This window comes from Mustela lutreola, chromosome 4, assembly GCF_030435805.1.
Source record: "Mustela lutreola isolate mMusLut2 chromosome 4, mMusLut2.pri, whole genome shotgun sequence".
Taxonomy (NCBI): domain Eukaryota; kingdom Metazoa; phylum Chordata; class Mammalia; order Carnivora; family Mustelidae; genus Mustela; species Mustela lutreola.
In genome coordinates this window covers 181,613,869-181,639,662 of record NC_081293.1, presented here as the reverse complement: position 1 = coordinate 181,639,662, position 25,794 = coordinate 181,613,869, and the positions used below count along the sequence as shown (strand labels likewise).

General features: G+C 35.2%; 1 protein-coding gene across 5 annotated transcripts in view; it reads right to left on the bottom strand.

Annotated features, from left to right (window-relative positions):
* MKLN1 (muskelin 1) overlaps positions 1 to 25,794 on the bottom strand; it is a 337,870-nt gene that overhangs the window by 36,283 nt on the left and 275,793 nt on the right. For all 5 annotated transcript variants that reach the window (XM_059171881.1, XM_059171880.1, XM_059171879.1 and 2 more), the window contains 2 exons: positions 18,159 to 18,380; positions 15,515 to 15,644 (listed from right to left, as the gene is read on the bottom strand). In XM_059171881.1, the coding sequence (XP_059027864.1) occupies positions 15,515 to 15,644; positions 18,159 to 18,380 (352 nt within the window). The remainder of the gene's footprint in view (positions 1 to 15,514; positions 15,645 to 18,158; positions 18,381 to 25,794) is intronic.

Below are 25,794 nucleotides of genomic sequence, written 5' to 3'. Positions count from 1 at the left end.
ACTTCTTACTCTGCATAATGTTGATTTTACTTTCCAGTTATACGTTCAAGTCTATTAGTGACTTTTAAACAGCTTTACACAGAGATAATTCATATGCCATACAATTCACCCATTTATAGTGTACAGCTTGGTATTTTTTTGGTATATTCACTATAGAATCATCCTCACAATGTAATTTTTGATCATTTACAATACAGAAATGAGATGCGTGTCCCAAAAGTTTTTGAAAGCCAACCTAGGAACTTAAATACCAGTAAGTATTCGAAACAAAATAGAAGTAGAAAAATCTTTTAGATCTTCTCAATTAACTATGTGATTTCATGAAAGAAACTTTTTACTTTTTTAAAAGGATATTTTATTTATTTGAGAGAGCGAGCGAGCGGACGACAGAGCACAGAGGGAAAGGGAGAAGACTGCCAGCTCAGCAGGGAGCCTGCTGCAGGGCTTTATTCCAGGACCCTGAGATCATGACCTGAGTCGAAGGCAGATGCTAAACGGAGCCACCCAGGTGCCCCTACTCTATTTTTTCAAGTTTTTGTCTATTTGTTTGTTTGTTTTTAGTAATCTCTACACAGAATATGGGGCTTGAACTCATGAACCCCAGATTAAGAGTCACATGCTCTTCTGACTGAGCTGGCCAGGTACCACTTTGCAAGAAACATTTTTAGACTCTAAAGTTTTCTTATCCAAAAATTGAAAGTAGGGCTATATACCAGGTCTCTTCAAAGCTGAAATTTCTGTTAAGATCCTGCAGGGTGAGAGCAGTGTGGACAGGCAAAGAGAGAATCCTGAGATACAGACAGCATTTAGGAGGCTGTTATGATGGTAACAAGTAAGGAAATATCAATAAAGAAGCATTATTTCCACAAAATGGATGTTATCAGCAGGAGGAGGATAGGTATTATGTCCTAAGCACAAAAATCCACTAGACGGACACCATAGGGACCAAGCTTGAAGCAGCATAAATGTGTGAAGAAAAGAGTAAAAATGTTTCACTGATTTTTTGGGGAAGCATCCAATATTTTACTCTAAGAATACTCAAAGGAAAAATTTCTCAGGGCAAGGAAAGATTTCTATTAATCTTTAAGTTCACATACTCTAACAAATATAATCTTTATTATGTACTACAGACAAGGAAAAATGTTTACATATAAAATGTTTGTATGTAATTAGAAAAATATGGAAGAACATACATCAAACCATAACCAATAATCATGTGTGGGGCAGTTAGGACACTTTTACTTTTGTTCTATAATATGCATTTTTCCAGTATATATTGTTTTTATAATTAATTATAAGGAAAAGAAAAATCCAAACCAAAATACAAAAAATATCTATCAGGGCATATATACCAGGGACTTTTGGTAGTAAGTGAAAAGCTCTCACACATCCTTCCATATTTGTCAGGAAAAAAATTTTACATTAATATTTGGAATCTTATTATTTAGATGGAAAGGGAATTCAGGTTTCAAAAGACAGTTTTATTGGCACTAAAATGAATATTTTTAAGCCATTTTGCTGGTATGAAGTTACAAAACTAAAACTAGGCATCACTTTATTTGAATTAAAGTATTTTTTATTTTTTCTCTAAAAAATAAAAATGAAAACTTGTATCTGAGGAGTTCCTAACAATTAGGGAGTTAATTCAAATTTACACTGAATATATCTATGTTAATGGCCTCTTGCCTAATTTTTACAAAGTGCACTTAAGCTTAATTCCTACTTCCACTCTATGCCACATGAGTAACAATTCAAAAACATTAACAAAAAAATTTGTAAGTTTTCCAAATCCACCTTCAAAGGCACTCTAGTTTTCTCTAGGAAGCTATTAAAAATCTCAATTTCTATAATACTCTAAATCTCATTTGTTACCTCTTTGGAAATAGAAGAAAAAAACTTATTTTCATTTTAAATGCAGAGATTAAATGTTCTTATTAAATAAAAAGTAAAAAATTTGGTATGTATATATACATACATACATATAAGAATTATCGCTTAGCACTCACTAATAAGCCTTTTAGACTTTTGGATTTTTACTAGCAGAAGCTGCTTATGAAATCTAAACTTTGGGCCTCTTGGTTTCAGATAGCAAACTGAACACAAACTACATTATTTCTCTTTCCCAACATCCCACAACACTCGCAGGAAAGATGTTCTGGCAAAAAGAAAGAGAAACCGTAGGAGGAAGAAGAAAGTACGTTACCAAGAGGTAAGAAATTTTGAGGCTCTAACAGTCAAGAAAAAGAGAGCCCACTCACCAGGGTAAAAGATAAAAAATTTCCAAGTAAGTTATCAAATACAAAAAGCAGGAGTACACTGTGAGGAGGGCTCCTGTGGAGAGAGCTTCTACTAAGGATGCAGGAGCCTGAATGAGAAGGAGAGCCGAGTTTCAAGTCACTGCAAAACTTCACACCGATATTAGGGAAGACAGCCTGGTGGACGAGATGTGCCATGCATCTATACACCATCGCTGGTCAGTGTCTTATGTAAGGGAGAAGCCGGCTGGGAAAGATGCCTACCCTATGGCACAGAAGTTACTGTCGTTTACCAGTCCTTTTTTTTAAAACTGAGATTTATGCATTTATTTATTTATTTGAGAAAGAGAGAGAGGGAACACGAGCTGGAGGAGTGCGAGAGGGAGAAGGCCACCCACTGAGCAGGGAGCCCAAAGCAGGGCTCCATTCCAGGACCCCGGGATCATGACAAGAGCCAATGGCAGCTGCTTAATGACTGAGTCACCAGGGGCCCCTTGTTTACCATTCTTAACTGATGTAGTCCTTTATTCATAGATTTTAATGTTTAGATAGAAATCACAAGACATATGAGAAAAATTTCAACCACTTTATAAGAAAAAATTATCTATAAAGATAAAAATAAATCACAGAAAGAAATAGAACTTAAAAAAAAAAAACCCCAAACTCATTATCTTTGTAAAAAATAAAAAGAATATTATACATATAAAACAAGAACAGGCGTCCATAAAAAGGAATAGAAAATAAGATTTTTTTTTAAAGATTTTATTTATTTATTTGACAAGAGAAAGATCACAAGTAGACAGAGAGGCAGGCAGAGAGAGAGAGGGAAGCAGGCTCCCTGCTGAGCAGAGAGCCTGATGCGGGACTCGATTCCAGGACCCTGAGATCATGACCTGAGCCAAAGGCAGCAGCTTAACCCACTGAGCCACCCAGGCACCCTAGAAAATAAGATATTAAGGAGTAAATCTAGGACCAAAAAAATCAGATGACAAAATGAAAAAATAGTTAGAAAGACAGTCAGTGGCTATAGGCTAAAAATGGTATTACCAGTATAGCAAAAGATAGAGAAATGATTGACAGAAAAGTTACAGGACAGAGGATAAAACCACTGAAGTAAGAAATATGTCTGAGAAGAACACTCAGGAGAGGGGAAACAACGTAGGGGTAAAAAATAATGAAAGAAAATCTACCTGAATGATAGAAACAAGCAGGGGTCCTGTTTGAAAGAGCCCTGCGTGCTAAGCATGTTTTACAAACAACAACAAAAACCACAAAACTTTATATACAGGTGTTCCTCCCTTTTTGAAAGTTTTCATGACACACTTTGCTTCTATGAAGGATCTACATTAGTACTTGTTTTAGCTAACTGAAAGAAATGAGGATGAATTTTCACCTTTACAAAAAAAAGGTGAAGAGCAAAAACAGCATGTGTTTGTTTCACAGTGAGCCCTTAGAGAGGCAGATCGCACCCTCCCCAGGAACTACAACCAGCCTCTCCGCACCAAGCTGCCCCAGTTGTGAACTGTGTCTGTGCTTTATCTCAATTTATTTTGTGCATCACTTAGCAAGATGTGTCCTAAGGTATCAGAAAAGTCTGAGAGAGAGGTTGTTTTTTGGGTCTGGGAAGAGTCAAATTTTTTCCTTATAAATAAAGTGGTAATTGCTTCTTTGCTTTATGCCAGTTTGGCTTACAGAAGTTTTCACAGAAACACTATTTTTGAATAGAGGGAGAAACAGAAAAGAGAGAGAGAGAGAGATAAAGATCTCCTAATGAAACTTTAAAACTCTAGGAATAAAAAGAAAAATTTTTAAAGCTTCTACAGAGGGGAAAAAGCAGTTTATTACACACAGAATAGTAAGTGTCAAACTTACTAGACCTTTTATCTGTAACAATGAATGTTAGAATACAATGGAATAATAACTGTAAAATTCTGAGGAATATAAAAAGATAAGGAATTAAAAGTCTATTTCCAACAAGGAGGGCAAAATAAATGAATTTTTGGATTAGTGGAAATATGAAAAGTTATGTCAATGACTGCATATGAAACAATTCTTTGAGGAGCTATTTCAACAAAACTAAAAAGGAATCCAAGAAAAGGAATGATATGGGATGTAAGAAACAGTGGCAGTCATAGATGACACAGGAAAGCAAAAGGAAGCTTCAAAGAAAATAAAGATCCATTAGATTTTGAGCCTTTATAAGACATTTGGAATGAAAAAGTTTTAATAGTATTTTCGCACCTGTAAGTCCAATCACAATACCTGAATTATATATGGTACCCCACTACCCCTTTCATTGTTTAGAATTTTGGCCCTGATGTTTTTCTTCTGGCAACAATCAATTTTCTTAAGATAACTTGATCACCACTTAACACATACTTCTAACATATCCTAAATTTGTGAGTCTTGTTTGCAAATGGGTTTCCAATATAAGTCTTCATATAGCAAACCCTCCTAGGCATATATACCAATGAATATTTCATTTCACACTAACATATGAAAGGAGAATACAAATTTCTTGGTTTAAGGTCATTTTCCTTGATCACTTTTTTAAAAAAGATTTTATTTATTTATTTGACAGAGACAATGAGAGAGGGAACACAAGCAGGAGGAGTGGGAGAGGGAGAAGCAGGCTTCCCTCTGAGCAGGGAGCCTAATGTGGGGCTCAATCCCAGGACCCTGGGATCATGACCTGAGCCGAAGGCAGATGCTTAACAACTGAACCACCCAGCAGCCCCTCCTTGATCACTTTTTAACTGTACTGTTTTCTTCCATCCACTACTGCTGTTGAGCTATCTGATGTCCATCCATCCATCCATCCACTCATCCATCTTTCCTTTTGCATGTCATCTTTCTCTCTGAAATCTTTCATAATCTTCCCTATGTCTTTGATATTCTTAAGCAAACTTTAATATATCTAGGTAGGTGTCCCTTTATTCTTCCTGTCAGGTATACTATAAGCCCTTTCACCAATCTGAGGCCTTTTGCTTCCGAATTCTAGCAAATGTACCTCCCTTATTTTTTCAATTATTCTGCCCTCTTAAAATTTTATTTTTCTTTATTTACTGCTGTTAGGATGTTCACACTTGTACAATTCCTTTCCATATCCTCTAGTTTCTTTTATATATATATATATATATATATATATATATATATTTTTTTTTTTTTAATTTTATTTATTTGAGAGAGAACTAGCTTGAGTGAGGGGAGGGGTATAAGGAGAAGCAGACTTTCCAATGAGCAGGGAACCAGACACAGGACTTGATCTCAGGACCCCAAGATCATGACCTGAGCTGAAGGCAGGTGCTTAACTAACTGAGATACCCTGGTGCCCCTCTTTTGTATTTTCTATCTCTTTATCTTTTTTCTTTCCTATTTTTTCCCTAAAGAATATTCATTCTCATTTTTCAACTAATTAATTCATTCACAGCCATTCTATTTATAATATTTGTTGCAGTTTTCATTTCAAATATATTTTTCATATCTAGTATTTCCATTTGGTTCTGTTTTTACCATTTTTAGACTTTATTTCATATTACTAGTACATCCCTTTGTATCTTTATATTAATTATGCTTGTTTTGAACTCCTGGTTCAACAACTGTAATAATTCTGCTTTAGATCATATATGTTGTCAGTTTATTGATTTCTTTTGAGACATCTGTAGTCCTCAGCTGTCTAGTTATATCTCTGTGAGGTAGTATTTTCAACATACCAGCTATTCTTTCTTTTAAGATATATCAGGGAGGACCAAAGGTCAGGCCTTAAGTAGCATCAGCACCAGTGAATTTAAGGAAAATGGAGGGGAAGAGCCATTAAGTAGTGAAGCCTATTCACAAAGAACCAGTTAATTACTCTACTTACTATCATCCCCCTATGTAAGGATTTCACGGCTTTAGACCCTTTGGGGTAAGTAGAAGGCAATTTTCCTGGACTTAAAGGATGAAAGAGAAATGGATTACTGAGAGTAGATGGTCAGGCCACATCTAATTTCACCAATTCTCAACACAAGTAGGGTTCATGCACTGCCATAATGTTGTTCTTTGGATTCTGCACTAGTTGTACAAGCTAGTTTCTATAGTGAAGGAACAAGAATTAACTCAAGGTAATTCAGGGGACAGACAGCATTCTATCTCATTTAAAAGAGTTTCTGGAAGCTAGTTGCCTCTCATTTTATTTTTCTAGGGCTTATTTCTGGGGTTTGGGTCTGGGAAGAGTCAAAATTTTTCCTTATAAATAAGTTCCCTTAGGAAGGGAACTATGTTAGTTTGCAACTCTGGCAGAAATAATTTTCATTCTATATTGTTTGAATTCTGCTTTATGAATTATGCACACTGCATTACTTCTATAGTAATTTTATTGAAATAAAAACTGGTTGAACAAAAACAGCATTATCGAAAACTAAAAAGTTCTAAAGGTCAAAACCAAGGAAGAAGTTTTCATTCTAATATGTTAGAACTATTAACAGTCTTCTGTATTAATTTTCTTCCCAAGAAGAAAAAAAGGCTATTTTTACAAATTTAATGGTTTCTAATGGGTAGTTGTGAGGTGAGGGGAAAAGAATAGGAGAGTTGTAACATACAATATTTTATTTTATTTATTTATTTATTTATTTTTTAAAAGATTTTTAAATTTATTTGTTAGAGAGATACAGAGTGCAAGCACAGGCAGACAGAGAGGCAGGCAGAGGCAGAGGGAGAAGCAGGCTCCTTGCCGAGCAAGGAGCCCGATATGGGACTCGATCCCAGGACGCTGGGATCATGACCTGAGCCGAAGGCAGCCGCTTAACCAACTGAGCCACCCAGGCATCCCCATACAATATTTTAAAAGCTTTCAGATTCAACTGGCAAAAAGCTCAACTGAATGGCATAAATCTTTACTAGTCTTTATAAACTGACTCACAAAGAAAAATTAAACAGATCAGTAAACAAGATCATTTGTTAATCACGAATACATTTTGAAAGAACACTTGTCTGAGGAATCAGAAGATAAGAACAACACAACAACTATTATACCCAACTTGTTTTTAGTTTTTACAGGAAATTACATTGATCATTCTTCAACTCTCCTATTTTTTAACACTTTTATTTTTTAAATTTTTATTTTTTTAAAAGTCTTTATTTGACAGAGAGATCACAAGTAGGCACAGAAGCAGGCAGAGAGAGAGAGAGGGGGGAAAGCAGGCTCCCCAGCAAGTTGAGATCCTAATGTGGGGCTCAATCCCAGGACCCGGAGATCATGACCTGAGCCGAAGGCAGAGGCATAACCCACTGAGCCACCCAGGCACCCCTCTTTAAACTTTTTTAAAACTTGAAATAGGGCAGCTAAAAAATGATTTTATCTGACAGTCTAAATCACATTTTTCTTTTCCTCTTCTTTCGTTGACCCAATAGGGGAAGATTACCAGAATTTGTAACATAAGGAAAGCCTACAGGGAAGCTAAAAAGACAACAGAGATATTTTTGAAGTTATTTCAATTCCTGAGGAAGATACATCATTGCATTAATTCATGAACTAATCTCAACTCTATTTTTGCTTCATAATCCAATGCACATATTATTAGTTACTTTAGTTAAGACACAGGAAAAAAAATACAATTTCAGAACTGTTACAGAAATATAAGTTTAATAAAAACAATTTTCTAAAATTTCTCTATTTGTTAGGGTATTTTCAGCTTCAAGTAACAGAAAACCTGAATAACAGTTGATTAATGAGCTCATATATCAAAATTTTCCAAGTGGGCAGCTCCAGGATTGTTTCATCAATTTAACCAAATCATGGTGCTACACTTCTCTTGACCTTGCTTTCTTTTTGAAAGTTGACAGTACCAGCTTTAAGCATTACATCCTTTTATATTATCTGTTCAGTTCCATTCCATTAGTCTGTACAAAACTGTACCTTTATAAATATCTGGTAGTGTTAATACTACATTACTTTTCATTTTCAAAACTATCTTACTGTTGTTGCATGTTTGTTTTTGCTGGTGAACTTTAATTCATATTTACTATCAAATGACCTAAATTTTATATTAAAAATACACAACACTTATACAAGCTTGTAACTAAGTAAAAACACCCCTGGGAGAGTAGAAGGGGAAAAATTATGTAAAATTATTATTAACAATAATGATGAGAGGGAAAAAAGTACAGAATACCATTTTATCAGAATAATGGCACAACAGATATTAAAGATGCTAACTGGAAAGCAACGAAGCCCAGTTACACGGAAAATAAACACTACCATTTCCTAGCTTAGTAACTAATCTACGCTAATGACAGCAAATCATTAGCTTCAGAATCTTCTCTAAACTGCTGAATTGGCCTGATTTAGTTAATTGTTAGAAGTCTAAAAGGGTCCAATTCACAAGGACTTATTCTATATAATTACATACAGACAAACACACACTTATTTATTAAAAAACAATGTCAATAATATCAATGTTTGACCAATTCCGTTAGTTGAACTAAAAATCTTTTAAGACTTTGCTTTTAAGGTTTTCACAAAAATGTTTATAGATAAATTAGGACTTGCAGACTCTACTAACATAGCCCTCATGCTACTTTCACAGCCTGATAGCAGAAGGGAATGAAATTTAACTGTCAAAATTTTGGAGCTACATGAGGCCCTAAGATCAACTGGTCCAACCTCATTTTCGGATGAATAATCAGGCTCAGAAAAGTTATGTATACAATTTTGCCAAAGTTGCAGAGGGATGAGTGGCAGATCCAGATGAAGAGAGACCAAGTCTTCTGATTCTCAATTCACTATTCTTTCAATTATACCAATCTGCCACTATGGTTAGAACAGAATGGAATAAACAGTGACAGATGTGGGAAAATACAGTCAACAGATGTTAAGGAACAAAACAAGTAAACACATAACTACTATAGAACAGGAACTAGGTTGAAAGAGCTCTGTATCACCAATGTTTGACTGAGCATCTGCCAAATGGTGAAGACTCATATATGTTTGCTACCTTTAATAATACACATATGAGAAAGTATTCCTATTACAATAAACTGAGTTTCTATAGCAAACTATAAAGCTCTGGTGGTGTGACAGACTATCTTCTAAACATAATTTTCAATTAGTGTTAAATACAGAGCTTACATATGGGGAGTCTGCTAAACCCCCTGTGCTTGCCAAAAGTTATTCAGAAATAAACCCAAATTTTAGATGTGCTGAATTTTGATGTAATTATGTATGTGTTAGACACAATACTAATAAATCCCTTCTTTCTAAGCAGCTGCCAATCCACTGATTTAAATTGTAATTTCTTTCTGAGGGGAGCATAACATTGTTACACTCTAGTTAAAAAGTAAGAGTTGAAGTTTCTTCAAATCTTGAGATGTTAAATCTAAGATAATACATTTAAATAATTATAAAGAGCAACCATTTAAGATGTTATAGTATCTAACACAATAAAAAATTATAAAAAGCAGCAGCAATTTTACAATTAGATATGCCATTTCTTTCTTTCTTTAAAAGATTTTATTTATTTGAGAGAGAGAGAGAGAGAAAGAAAATGAGCAGGGAGCCCAGCTCGGGGGCTCGATCGATTTCAGGACCCAGGGATCATGACTTCAGCCGAAGGCACTCAACACACTGAGCCACCCAGATATGCCATTTCTAATTGATGATCTTAATAATTCAAATTTCTTCTATGATTTCAAACAATGCATTTGAAATTCCCATCATAAATGAAGTTTTAATCAAATAACCCACATTACTGAATCACAGATAAACATAGTAATTATATGTTAAGTCCATCTCAAATAACAGTAATTAACTGTAGTAGAAAAGCTTTAGAACAGTTAATAAACAGAATGTTTAAATAAGCTACAGAGCATCCATGTAATGAATAAAATTGCTATTTTCTTTTTTTTTTTTTAAGATTTTATTTATTTCCAAGAGAGAGAGAGAAAGAGAGCATGCACGTGTGAGTGGGAGGAGCAGAAGGAAAGGGACGCTGGGCACAGAGCCTGATTCGCAGCTCAATCCCACCACCCTGAGATCATGACCCGAGCTGAGATCAAGGGTCACAGCCCAACCAATTGAGCCATCCAGGTGTCCCCCAAATCGGTATTTTCTAGTATTTAATAATGTGGGAATTTAAATAGTATTTTCCCTTGTCCTTAGAAGGGCTTTTCATGGCTTATAAATAATAACATAGTAAGATAAAATAAAATTAAATGGACTTTAAAAAATCAGGTGAAAGTAATCCCATGGGAAGACAATTGAATATACCACAGTTCTGACATGAGGTTTTCGGTTTGGTCTAACTTAATTCAGTGAAAGATTTTTTAGGAGATCTAGAGTACTGAAAAGACAGTGTTTTTTTAAGAAATCCTGTATTTCAGCTAAGCTTTACAAAGATTCTGAAAAGCAGAGTCAAGATTATACTAGATGAGTATCTAGAATTGTGGTACCAATGAAGATTAGAACCATATACTTTAATTACTAATCTGGGCTTGAGGAGTTAGAGAATTTCAGGAGACAATGACCTGTAAACTAAGATCTGAAAAGATGTGCAAAAGTTAGTTACACTTTGAGGTCAGACAGAAGAGTGATTCAGGTAGGGAGAACAGCACGGATAAAAACCCAAAGGCAAGAAAAAGTGTATCTATAAAGAATTAATATTCAGTGGTCATGAAACAAAGAACTGGTAGCAAGGTGAAGTTGGATACTAAAGATGGGGCTGGAAAGCTAATTCAGGTGAGGCATATAAAGGAAACTAGGAGTCGGGGAGTTTAGATTTAATCTACAGGGCAAAGGGACACAACAAAAAAATTTTAATCAAGGAAGGTCTATCATGTTTACATTTTATATTTTTTAATTTTTTTATTTTTAAAGATTTTATTTATTTATTTGACAGATAGAGATCATAAGTAGGCAGAGAGGCAAGAAGGGTGGGGGGGACAGGCTCCCCGCTGAGCAGAGAGCCCAATGTGGGGCTTGATCCCTGGACCCTGAGATCATGACCTGAGCCAAAGGCAGCACTGAGCCACCCAGGTGCCCCTATTTTATTATTTTAAAAAATACTTATTTACTCGAGAGAAAGAGAGGGAAAGCTGTGAGTAGGGGAGCAGAGAGAAAGAGGGAGAGAGAAAATTAAGCAGACTCTGCACTGAGTACAGAGCCAGACATGGGGCTTGATCCCACAAGAGTTAAGATCATAACCTGAGCAGAAACCAAGAGTCAGAGGCTTAACTGACTGTGCCACCCAGGTACCCAGAGTTTATATTTTAAAATTACTTTATCTTATTAGCATGAATCCAAAAGTAAGGTTGTTAATCTACTTCTTTGTTTTCCCCATGCACAACTGTAAGCTCTAGAAGATAGAGCCCTAATTCACAATTTTATCTCTAGCACTTAGCTTATTATCTGGAACATAGTAGGTGACCAAAAAGTATCTATTGAATAAATATCCAAGCACACATTTTTGCACTTCACTGGTAACACAAAACTGCTGTATTCTGCTTGCAGTACAGAGTATGAGATGGGGGGAGAGGTGGCATACACAAGAAGAAGAAGACCAATTATTATAGCCAAGCATAATCACATAAATATTTCCCAACTGTATTCCCAGCACAAAATGACTACTGTAAACGTAAGAACTTGAAAAGCCCTTTGGGAAAAAAATGACCTTTTTTTTTTCAGGCATTTTTCAGAGTAAACAAGGTATGTTTTGAGAGCACCTGACTGGCTCAGTGAGTGGACCTCGTGGCTCTTGATCTCAGGGTTGTGAGTTTAAGTCCCAAGCTGGATGCAGGGACCACTTAAAAAAAAAAAAAAAAAGAAAATCTTTTAAAAATAAATACGGATGGCTGGGTCAGTTAAGCGTCTGACTCTTGATTTCAGCTCAGGTCATGATCTCAAGAGTCATGAGGTCAAGCTCAACGTCAGGCTCTGCACTGAGCATGGAGCCTGCTTGAGATCCTCTCTTTTCCTCTTCCCCTCCCTGGTCACTCGCACTTACTCGCTCTCTCTCAACAAACAAATAAGAAGAGGAAGAAGATTAGGAACAAAGGCCAAATAGGTGCTGATAGCTCAAACTAGTGAAGTAGTGATGGAAATAGAAGATGGAGGTAAAACTGGTATTAGTTAATTACTAACTAGATCAGTGAACTTGCAGATAGCGTTAGCATACTCATGGGAAAACTAAGTAACACTAGCCAAAACCAGAGGGTCAATCCATCTCTACTCTTAGAACAGCCACAAGCAGGGACACGATATAATTTTGGTCACTTACAGACACACAAGCTAAGACTGAGAAATTAAGTTAACTTGATCAAGGTTACTTGACTAAGGACTGAGATACGCTCTGGAGCTGAAAGAGTGGTTCTCAACTGTGTCCACATGGGTATCAGAAACCTCTGGGGTCCGGGCGAGACAGACAAAGAGAGAGACAACGGCACATGGCTGGGGGTAGAAAAGAAGAGATGAATAGGAAGGAAGAGAGAAAGAGGGAAAGGAGGAGAGGGAGAAGGGCAAGAAGGAGGAAGAAGAAGGAAGAAAGGATGGAGGGAGATGGAGGGGAAAAAAGACAGAAAAATGAAAGTGATTTTAGTTTCACTCTACTGTGCCAACAGAACCACTGAGGTTCCACAATTCCAAGTAAAACCACAACAGTTTTAGACAGGAAAACGTTCCAAGTATGCAGTCTAACCAGACGTTCAACTCTGCCATAAAAAACCTCAATTAAAGCACCATATAGTCTCTGGACACTGTAACTTGTAGGCATACTGTCAAAATCAAGCACTTAGAAAATGTGAAATTTTCAAAAGAGTGAAATTTTCAAAATTTCAATTCATCAGATCAAGCCTCTGGCAATACACCTTTTAAGAACTACAATTTTATTTAGGAAAAAAAAATCCAAACCTCTTGCATTTGTACAAGGCACTGAACAATCAAGAGTTCGGACCATTTTTCTACTCTCATTTTATACCAACTTCCCCACCCTCAACTCTTTCTGGAACACACTATGTTCTTTCCTGCTTTGGGACTTTTATACTTGCTCTTCTCTCACTTAACATGGTTCTTCTTAGTTCTCTACTTCTCATCTGACATCTTGAAGATGATCATCCCTGCAGAGATGGTTTTCCAACCTGCTCTATCTATAAGGGACCTCCCGTGTGACTTAATCTCATGGCAGCCAATGTTTTTTCTTCACAGTATTTAATGGCCACTGCAAGTATCCCCACTAGCATGTGAGCCCTCTGAGAGGACGGATTTTATTCTAGGCCTACAGCTATCTCTCAAGCACTTCAAATATACATGGCACATAGATGGTACTGAAATATGTTGGGAGAGAGGAAGGGAGAGGGTCAAGCTTAGGTGCTAGCAGATGTCTGACAAATATTATTAAGTTAATGAATAAACTTGTTTGCATGGAATAATTCACCATAAATCAATTGAAAATTAAAAAACACATAGCAAAATTGGTGATTCTGATTTTATAAGAGTTGACTATAGCAGTATTAGGAAATGAATCCACACCTGTCACTTCTCCTAATACCTGTACTCCATGGTAGTAAAACTATAATGGTGAAAAAAATTACCACAATTTAATATGTATTTAAAACAGAAGATAAAATTGTGTTAAATTTTATACAAGAAAAACTTTTTTTGAGAGAATCATAGGGGAGGAGCAGAGGGAGAGAGAGAATCCCAAGGAGGCTCCATGGCCAGTGTGGAAACTGATGTGGGGCTCCCATGACCCTGAGAATCATGATTTGAGTTGAAATCAAGAGTTGGATACTCAAACCACTGAGCCACCCAGGTGCCCCTACAATAAATAAATTTTAAAAACTAGAGGGAAATACATCAAAATGATAATAGATACATCTGGATGGTTTAATAATTTTTTTTTTAAAGATTTTATTTATTTATTTGACAGAGATACAAGTAGGCAGAGAGGCAGGCAGAGAGAGAGAGAGAGAGGGGGAAGCAGGCTCCCTGTTGAGCAGAGAGCCCCATGTGGGGCTCAATCCCAGGACCCTGGGATCATGACCTGAGCTGAAGACAGAGGCTTTAACCCAATGAACCACCCAGGCGCCCTGACAATTTCTTTTTTACATCTTTCTATATTTTCCAAATGCTTTAAAATGAGCATATTATTACTTTGATAATCAAATTACCACACTTTACTGGTGCTAAAGCTAGCCATGACCATTAACAAAGCATTGTATTGATCAATTTTGCGAATTACTCTATAATAATAACTCATTTTTTAAAATCTTCAAATGATAGTCATTAAAGCTTACCCAAAGTGAATTGTTGTACTGAGTCTTTGTTACTATCACTCTTTGCCACTTTTTTTTTTTTTTTTTAATTCTGGGAAGTAGTTTAAGCATGGTAGAAAAAACACCTCTGTACTTATTTCCCCCTGAAAATAAAGCTCTAGCCTTTGCCTAGTAGGAAGTATGGGAGAAGTGTCCTGAGGGTCCCTTCATGTGCACTTTTTAATTACGATACTATCGTCTGTTAAAATGTTTTTTAAAGTTTTTTTTCTCATAAATATGAACTATTTTAATAAAAAGATTCATTTTTATAGTAGCTAAAAGAAAAAGCATACTAATCTAATTTCTCAAATTAGGCATTTTAAACCACTGAATCTTAAACAAATACCATTTATCTAGGGATAATAATCACAGGCAAAGTGACTACTATGCAGGGTAACTATGTAAATTATTATCTAAAATAAGATACTTGAGAGTGAATCAGGGGTACTACTAATAACTATGCCAGGGCAATATACATAACACTGAGACCAACTCGGGCAAACCTGTCACCCTATTACGAGAAAAATAACTTGGATGCTGAGCTTGTAAACTTAAAAGTCGTTACCAGTTACATGAAGTCCTCTCTTAGAACAAAGACAACCTCTACCATGTTAGTGCCTAATACATGTCACTACAATGAAAGCATAAGGTGGAAAGGAACAGCAAACATAGAATAAGACAGTTTTTAAGATATTAATTCTTACAAAACCCCCCACCAAGCAAACACACACATAAATAATGCCTTTGGAAATTTATATATAGTCTTTCTGCTCAAATAATGTAGTAACTTGTATGTTTTAAACACATAAAACTGGATAATACAGTTGGTAAATTTTTCTTCCTCTTACTCAGAATTACTTCAATTAAAGACATGGGGAAAGGGTGAAGAATGGTTACAAAGAAAAGAAAATGGACTATATATACTCTTCTACTTAAAGTAGTTAAGACAGGAGAGAAGAATCACTAAATGTCTTTACCCATTCCAGAGTCTTTCTTGGTGCCATCTGATATTATGTCTACATGATCAGAGTCCACATCATAACTAAAGAAATCATTCAAATAGGTCTTCGATCGCTGGCCACCAAATACATATAGGCAACGATTTTTCTGAAAAATAAGGAAAAAGGGCGAAGAAGGGAGAAAGTAATCACTTCCATGAAGTATTCAAAATCATCCTTCTAAAATTTCAACCTCTATAAAAGCAATTTTATGACAGATCCCATGCAATGGAGTACTATATTGGTATAAAGAGGAATGATGACACTCTATGTACTAAGAGGTGATCTCTAGGATACCTTATCAAAGTAAAAAAGCAAGGTATAGAATAATGAATTCAGGGCACTGCCTTCGCATAAGAAAGGAAAAAAAGGAATGTGTGTAGTTTTTTTCTTTCTTTCTGAAAGAAGCTTATTAAAGACCTTTTTGGGAAGGGACAGAGCAAGGAAGATAGATAGAAACCAGATCTCTCCAAAAGTACACTAACTTTCTATTTTGCCTTTGGAACTATCCATATTGCTTTTACTTAATTAACGCAAAAGAAAAAAAGCAATCCCTGAAATTCGAAAAACAATGAAATAAACCTACCTCTAATAAACATATCTATAAAGATATGACCACAAAGAGACATGCTCAAAAAATAGCATGTCATTAATATTTTTTACCACCCATCCCTAGCTATATCCTAAACAGAAAAATAATACGAAAGGAACCTGAAACATTCAGTAATTTTTCTTAGTTCTGTGATTCTGTAAGTATTATAGAAAGACATAAGGAGTAATATAATACTGTCATTAGGAAGTAGGATTTTAACCTTATGATACATAAATACAAAATCAAAAGGATATATTTAAAAACTCAATAATTCTTAATTTGAATCGGATGTCAGTATGAACTAATGATTTAATTTTTCTTACTAAAAAAGATACATGTATTTATATAATATACATATGTGTGTATATAGCTATATGAATGAGTATACTGAGAAGGGGGCACATCTACTCGACATAGAAAAATTTGGGCATCAAAAAGAATAATGACACACTGGATTAAAAACATCAAATATATATAAAAGTCTACAAGTTCATTATAATGCGTAAAAAATATATTGGTTAATTTTGGAGCTTCAACTCATTAATATGAAAAGTAATACAGAAAAAAACCAAACATTTAAATTACCTATCCTGCGTGGTGTGCGTATTAGGGTAGCCAAACAGTTAATGAGGATATGTTTTTAATAAAATAATCAGTTAATAAATACAGAATAAATAACATAATTAGAAAAATCACTGTTTTACAAACCCTACACAATGATTATCAATGACTGCAAAAGCCATTTGGTAAAATGTGGACAAGAACCTTTACTACTGATCAATCAGGCTGCTAACACCCAAACCCATAAAATAATTTTCAAATCACCAAAAGTATGGTAACTACACATTAAATGTCTCTTGATATTTTGTAATCAGATCATCTTTGATGAAGTATTCTTGCACTTCTCCTTTTGTATTTACCACCCTTCTTAAAAAAAAAAGAGAGAAAATCTAAAATCAAGCCTCTGGATCTAACTACCAGCTTACAGGAAATATGGAGACTAAATGATCACAATGCCACAAGGATAAAATCAAGAATATGGGAAATTTGAGAGTACATATGATTCAGTCTCTTTAACAAGTAAATAAATGGAATACGAGGGTGTAAGAAATAGGAGCAGGGAGTACTGTCACACTTAAAAGAAATTTAAAAGACAAAACAACTAAATATAATACACAGATCCGTTTCAGAGTCTGACTCGAATAAACCAACCATATTGATAATGCTCTGGGTGTATATTACAGTGGTATCATTATTATGTTTATTAAAAAATCCTTATCTGTTAGTGATATACCACAGTGTTTATAGGTGTAATGACACGCTGGGAGTTGCCCAGCAAAATAAAATTTCAGAATAAACTTGAAAATTGGAAAAACACTGAAGAAATGAAATTTAAGTGGAACAGATATATGGAAAGTGAACAGCAGTATACTGATAACTGTCGAAACAGATAAAGTACACAGGAATTTATTACATTCTTTTCTCTACTTTGATAGATGTTCAAAATAGTCCACAATATGTTTTTAAGGTTATGTTAACAGAAAGAAGCCCAACTTTTCACTATAACATCTGAAGAGGTTAAAAAAATGGTTCCATATCGGTTTTGCGGATATATTTAAATTCTAATCCTATAAAGTCAATTCTTAATTCTTCATACTTAATGAAGAGTGGCAGAGAGGAAAGTAAAATAAAATAATTGATCTTCTAGTTGCTAAGAGAAACCAGTAAGTAGAAAGGTATAGAAAGGGAAACAGCTACGATATCTGTAGTAGATAAGTAGTTAGTCATAAAAGTGTCTAGATTAGCATTCAAGTAATAACTATTTAGGAATTACTACGTTAATGAAAGACTCTCATACTTAGCAACTAGTTCACTGCTGAGGAAATTTTACTTTTGTCTATCATTGCTAACACTAATCATTTATTTTTTGAAAAGTTTTGATCGCTCTCTGAAGATCTGGATTTTACTACTTCTTTTCCTATTGAGAATATACACGACAAAATAACAATACAATGTATAGAATATTCTTACTGAGTGGAATAGCATGCAGTGTCCTATCCGAGACTGGATGTCCTCAGGCCCAGCATTACAGGAGTCCTCTCGAAGAAGTTTCCAAGTTTGACATTGGCAGTTGAAAGCAAACAACCCACTGAACTGTGGTTCACTGGCTCTGCTGTCGTCTACGCTGCCATTACATGTCAAAATTCTACCACCAAAGGTGTAGATCATATGTTTTTCTGAGTCCATACACATCTATCAGAACAAGGCAACAGATTGAATAGTTACAGATTGTTCCTGTCATTTGGGCTAAAATGAAACCAATGTGTGCAGTTTTAGATTCTTGAGAAACTAAACTTTGTCTTAATAGCACTAAATACCACCCCTGTTTATCATGTGCACTTACTACAATATGCTCACCACCTGGCAAAGACTCAGGATGCACTTCTACATACTTTTTTGGGTTTTCATTTTTCCCAGAAGAGCAAAATACACTGATGACCTTTATGTTTTCTTGAAACTTTATTTTTACCACATCAATCAATAATATATGAGGTGCTGATTTATACCAAAGAGTGAATGCTAATCATACTCTATGGGTAAATAGAGTATGATTTACCTCCTCATCCTTCTTAGAAAAATTCCCTTCTTTCTATTCTAAGCAAGCATCCATCCTATTAATCTTATTACCCTTTAATCAGAGGGCAGCTATGTCAGTAAGAGTGATATAACTAAATTTATCTTTCTGCATTTATTTCGCAAAGCTCTTCCAATTGTGTTGTTACAATACAGAAAAACAAAGAAATGTTTGCAGCCATCTCCAGACTGACTTCTCTAATAATGAATCTGCCTTCTTTAACATAATACTATAAATTTAATTTTCTTTGAGGTATGTTATACAATTTATGTTCAAAAGCCAAACTTGATTCTTTCATTCTTTCCAGTCAGGGAGATCATGGCTTTTCATAAAAATATCTCTGATAAAAAAAGCCATCTGTCACAAGACAGTAAAAATCAAATTCTATTTCAAAGAATATGTAAGTCCTAGCTGGGAATTAGATGTTGAACACAAGTGGCATTGATATTTAAAGAATAAACTGCATATACAAAACATTTATTTTTTGGTTAAAGCACAAATACTAGCCATTATATGTTCAATTTTCTCCTCGCATCAAATTGTGCTATTTATCTATTTTCGTACTGTTTTCAGGAAAAAGCTATTTTCATAATTGTAAATTTTGGCTTTTTAATTAATATTGAAAAGATTATAGCATCTCCCAATTTCCCCCTAACCACTAAAAGATCCAGTCACTTCCCATTTCCCAAGTTTCTGACAACCTTCCATAAATTAAGATGAAAATCTACTATTTTTTTTTTAATTTTTTTTTAAAATTTTTTATTTTTTATAAACATATATTTTTTATATACATATATTTTTATCCCCAGGTCTGTGAATCACCAGGTTTACACACTTCACAGCACTCACCAAATCACATACCCTCCCCAATGTCCATAATCCCACCCCCTTCTCCCCAACCCCCTCCCCCCGGCAACCCTCAGTTTGTTTTGTGAGATTAAGAGTCATTTATGGTTTGTCTCCCTCCCAATCCCATCTTGTTTCATTTATTCTTCTACCCACTTAAGCCTCCATGTTGCATCACCACTTCCTCATATCAGGGAGATCATATGATAGTTGTCTTTCTCTGCTTGACTTATTTCGCTAAGCATGATACGCTCTAGTTCCATCCACGTTGTTGCAAATGGCAAGATTTCATTTCTTTTGATGGCTGCATAGTATTCCATTGTGTATATATACCACATCTTCTTGATCCATTCATCTGTTGATGGACATCTAGGTTCTTTCCATAGTTTGGCTATTGTGGACATTGCTGCTATAAACATTCGGGTGCATGTGTCCCTTTGGATCACTACATTTGTATCTTTAGGGTAAATACCCAATAGTGCAATTGCTGGGTCATAGGGCAGTTCTATTTTCAACATGAAAATCTACTATTACTCAAGGGTGAAATCTAGTGAATATGGTTGAAAGTATTCCCACTCTTTAACCTTAAATGATCATATTATTAAATGTGATCCATAAGTTGCTGAAGACGATTCAGTATAACCTCATTCATCTACTACATCACCGTCTGAGGTTTCACTGAACCTGAGTCACTTTACCCTGTCCTAAGGACCAAAGGCCCAGATCTCTCCAAACACTTCAGGATCATGCTGAAAAAGGAGGGAATCCATATTATGGGAGCCTATTTAAATATTTACAAATTTACAGATTCATACTAATTTTGGCTAATATCCATTTCCAATGGTTCTACTTCAAAAGGAGTTTCTATTTCTTTCTGGGGATATTTAACTTTAATTTTGATGTGGCTATTCTCATTTGTTATTAGTGGTGAAGCATAAACATTTTTATCTTGGTAGCTTTTTCCATTATACCAGACCAAACCAACACAAAAAAAGAGTGAGAAACTATAGTACTTTCATGTATTCTTTCCCATACCTTAGAACAAACAGGACATAAAACAGATATAATTAATTTTATTCCTTTATCTTGGTTCTTCCCTGGATAAGATAAGCAGTTTCAATGAGGGTCAATTGTCAAACAAGAAGTGTTACTCACTCTAGGCAACTTTATGTTGTTCAGCAGTTTAGGATTTCCTTTTCATTTTTAATCTCTGAAAGAAATTTCTGAAAAGCTTGTAACTTATTAAAGTCTATATGCTAATATTAACATCTTTTCTCTTGAAGACTTCAAGAGATCATTTAAGTCATATCTTGAAGACCACTCACTCATCTACTCTATTGTGTTAGATATTTAGTTCCTAAAATCAAACAAAGAGTGGATAGCCACTTATTTCCCACCCCAATGTTTTAAAATCCAAAAGTCTTTATTTTGCTCTGTCACATGAATGCAGATTGTTTAGGATTAGGCTGGGTTCAGAACAATTTTTCTCCTCACAAACTCTGAAGCTTTCTAACTAGTGTTGCTCAACACATCAACCTCCAAAAAAATGATTCATATCAATCTGGCCCTTGCTTACTTACAGTAACCAGATTCCTCTCTGTGGCTTTCAGGATTTTTTTCTTAATCCATAGTTCTAAAATTTCATTAAGAAAGTATCTAGAAACAGCGCAGAGGACCATAGGTTAAGGGAGGGAAAACTGGAGGGGAAGTCATCAGAGAGGGAGAAAAACCATGAGAGACTCTTTACTATATAGAAACTATAGTTTCTATAGTAAACTCAGTTTATACAAACTGAGGGTTGCTGGAGGGGAGGTGGGTTGGGGGATGGGGTCATTGGGTGATAGGCATTAAGTAGGTAGGGTATGTGATGTGTTGAGCACTGGGTGTTACAGGCAACTGGTAAACTACTGAACACTACATCTGAAACTAATGATGTACTCTAAGTTGGTTAACTGAATTTAAATAAAAAATGAAAAAAAAAAAAAAAAGAAACTAACTAGGTAAGGTTATTCTTTAACATTCATCCTAATCTGCCCCTGGCGTTCCTTTAATCCTAAAACCTATCTTCAGTTCTGGGACCCTTCTTCCTTTTTAACCTTAAGGCATGTTGTTCTCAGTTTGCGTCCATTCTCTTTTTCTAGAACTCCTATTAGATGGATATTAGAACTTCAGGATCTTTTCTCTGTTCCTTAACTTTTCTCTCATAATTTCAGCTCACTAATTTAGTAATATTTAGAGATGTGAGCTTTTTAATCAATTGACTGAAACTTTTAGTTTGGCTATCAAATCTTTAACTTATAGTTTTTCGAGATATTTCTTTTTCATGAATGAACAGCCTCCTGAATTGCTCTAAAAATACCACTTAAACGTAAAGGCTTCTTCAGTCTATATAACTAGCTGTTTTTCTTTGTTAATTCTTAATCTGTTGAGTTCACTACCCCTGTCTCATGGTATTCATTATTTTCAAATATTTGATTCTTTTGGGTGGGGGGAATTGTTGTTCTAATCCTCTGTCTGCGAATTCCTGTTCACCTGCCTCTTCATATACAGCAGCCTGCTTCAAGGGACTGGAAGGGAGAGATGAGATATGATGCTGTCAAGGTTCTCCACAGCTGCTCTCCAGTGCCTCTTGGGAGCACTGCCCTATCCATCCAGCCCGTGTCCACACTCAACACCTGACCTGTGAACAATTACCTCAGCCAAGTGTTGCTCAAACTGGAGAATGCCCAGCTGTCCAGTCACCAACTGATCACCTGTTTGCCCCAGCTACATAAACGTTGAGACTCGACTCTTTTTTTGGTGTGAACAATTGAAGTTTTATTTATTTATTTATTTTTAATTTTCCCAAAAGATTTATTTATTTATTTTAGGATTTTATTTATTTATTTGACAGAGAGAGAGATCACAGTAGAGACTCTATTTTTAAAAAATTTTTAAAAGATTTTATTTATTGGGGCGCCTGGGTGGCTCAGTGGGTTAAGCTGCTGCCTTCGGCTCAGGTCATGATCTCGGGGCCCCGGGATCGAGTCCCGCATCGGGCTCTCTGCTCAGCAGGGAGCCTGCTTCCTCCTCTCTCTCTCTGCCTCTCTGCCTACTTGTGATCTCTGTCTGTCAAATAAATAAATAAAACCTTAAAAAAAAAAAAAAGATTTTATTTATTTATGACAGAGCGAGTGAGAGAGGGAACACAAGCAGGGTCAGCTGGAGAGGGAAGAAGCAGGCTCTCTGCTGAGTAGGGAGCCCGATATGGGGCTGGAACCCAGAACATGACCTGAGCCAAAGGCAGCTGCTTAACAACTGAGCCACCCTGGTGCCCCTATTTTTTTTTTTTTTTTTTTTTTTTAATAAACTTTGACTCTAGTTGCTGCAATCTTAAGGACTCAGTTTCTTTTGTTTGGATATGAACCTATTTGCTGTCTACCTTACAGGAATTCTCCCCAAGGACATTCTTTCTTGTTTTCAACATTACTATTAATGTATTCTTCTGCATTTCATAGTCTATGGGGTAAGAAGACAGGGAGAACGTCAATGAGCTGAGATCTCCAATTCTTTGACTGAAGTTTCTCCAGTCACTTCTTGGCTATCTTGTATTCTATTTTCTAGTAATTTCCTCAAAAAGTGTTTCTACTTGAAGGATAATTCAGGTAGATATAAAGCTCTTGGCTCACATGTCTTGTCTTGAATACTTTCTAGATGTTGCTCTATTGTCTCTCTTAGCGTTGAATGCAACTGTAGAGGAATCTGAAACCAGACTCATTTTATTTCTCTTATAGGTGATTTGATAATTTTGCCTAGATGCCCAAGAATGCATCTTTATCTTTGAAGTTCAGTATTAGTTACTATTATATGTCCCTGCTTGGTCGATTTTCCCTTAATATAGCATGCCCCCCCTTTTTTAAATAGCATGCCCTTTTGATACATAAATAGTCTTGAATTTTATTTATAAATATTTGTTCTGCTCCACTGTTTTGGTTTTCTTCTTTAATGTCTCCAATTATGTGTACGTTGGTTCTCTTCTGACTGTATTTGCTATAATTTTCTGGCTAAACCTTTCTACATCTTTATTTCTGTTCTCTTCGTCTACTCTTCTTATTTCCATGCTACATGACCCTTACCTACTCTTTATACTCCTTTTAGATTATCCTTCATTTCTGAAAGTGGTAATATGTTTTTCTTTAGTTCCGTTCCTGAATTTCATCAGGTCCAGTTTTACCTATACCTGTTACTTAGCCATCTCATCTGCATTCTTGAATTTATGCTTTCAAGCTTCATTAAGCCATTTAATTCATGTTAGAATACTGGAATATAATTTCTCACCTGCTACTGGATGAAGAAAAGGTTTGCTTTTCTTTTTCTTTTTACTGTTTTTCTTTAGAGTAAGTCTCTAAAGATTTGGTGTTTATCACTTTCTAGTTTTTCATATTTAAATGAGTTTAATCTCCCTGGACCAGATAACAGAAGGTTCCTATACAAGGGTGATGCTCTTGCTCAAGGATGTCTCCTGTTGCTACTCAATTAAATGGCTTCTTCAAAATATGGTACTTCTGTGAAGTCATGTCTTCTCTAACTATGAACTTCACCTGGTTTAGGGGGCTTCTATTTCATGCCTTGAGTTCTGCCCTATTAAACTGTGTGGGCTTCAAAACTAGCTCTGGGTATTTCAGTTGTTTCTGGGTAAACTTAAAAGGAATTGGGAATTGTGGGTTTCTGGTTTTACTGAATATGTGACTTATGGGGGTGTTTTTCTTTAATCTTTTTGTTTGGTTCTCCTTGTCAAAGAACATCATACAAAGCAACATGGAAAACTTCAGAACTATCTTAATAAATCTAAAAGTCTTTAATTTTTTTAGTATGTTAACATTTTAAATGGCAAAATAACTTCTAAACACATCTTCATGCCTCTAGCTTTCTCAACATTCTTCTCAAATTTGAATGGTAATTGTCAAGTCTTAATGTGTCATGAATGACCCTAAGTAATTTTTGGAGTAGCTTTATTTATATGAACTAGAAGAGAAAATGGGGACTTATAAAGATTATATTAATTGTCGATATCCTGGTTTCTTCACCCCCACTGTTCTTCTATTACATCTAATCAGATGAAAATCAAGCATCATGTAACAGAACCTAGCTTCCAAGGAACATTCTATTTTATCAAAGTCAAAACAAACAAGGGTCACAGACAAGAACCATAAATGTGCTATACTCAAGCTACCCCTAAGGTATTCTTTTTTCAATCTGTAAAAATAAAGACATAAGCATCTTTTGTAAAAGAAATTTGTAACCAGGTGGAAGAAAATAAATGGTTTCCCTAACAGTGTTATCTGCTGACGTTCTTTTAAAAAAAAAAAAAAAAAAAAGATCAGAACCAGCCTAACATTTTTTTGAAGTTATTATTTTCCATATGAACAACAATGAGGATGTCAGCAGGGAAGTGCAAAGCTCAGTTATGGAGAGCCAGAAGGAGTTCTAATTCAATCTGAGGAATACTTTGAAGACTAATGTTTTTGATTTTCCATCTACTACTCACTTCATAGGCATAAAACTCAATCCTCTTTTCCTTATCATTTTCCTATAACAACTACTTGTTAATATAAATATGTCAGTAGTATAGTTTAAAAGCAAAGAATTAACAAAAATCTCCAAAGAAACAATAAATTTTTTAAAAGACCAGTGTTTTAATTCCTAGGCCCAAGCTAGATTCTGTAATTATCTTAGTATTACTTACCATTTCTCAAGTACTAGATAATGAAAGCTAGGTTCATCAATACAGTGTTACAAATTTTTTTTTTTTTTAAGTCTTTTTTTCTCCCCCATACTACAAAAACAACTTCTGGATACAGGCTGAGCCAAATAAAACTGCCTGCAGAATTCAGTGGTTACTGTTTTGTGTATGACCTATACTAAACTGATGTGGACTAAACATTCAAAGACTCATAACAATGATAATGACATCTATGGGGATGATGAGAACTAGATGTGCATTAATATTAAAATGGCATATAAATTGCTATGTGTAGTCTTCTTGTCTATAGCACCATTATGTGATTTCTCTTGGTGTTCAGTTCAAACTTAACTTCACCTAGTGTATGTCACATTCCTATCTGCTTTATATAACAAATTTATGATTATACACAAAAGTAAAAATATTTCACTCAAATTGGAAACTCTAGATTTCAAATTCTCAAA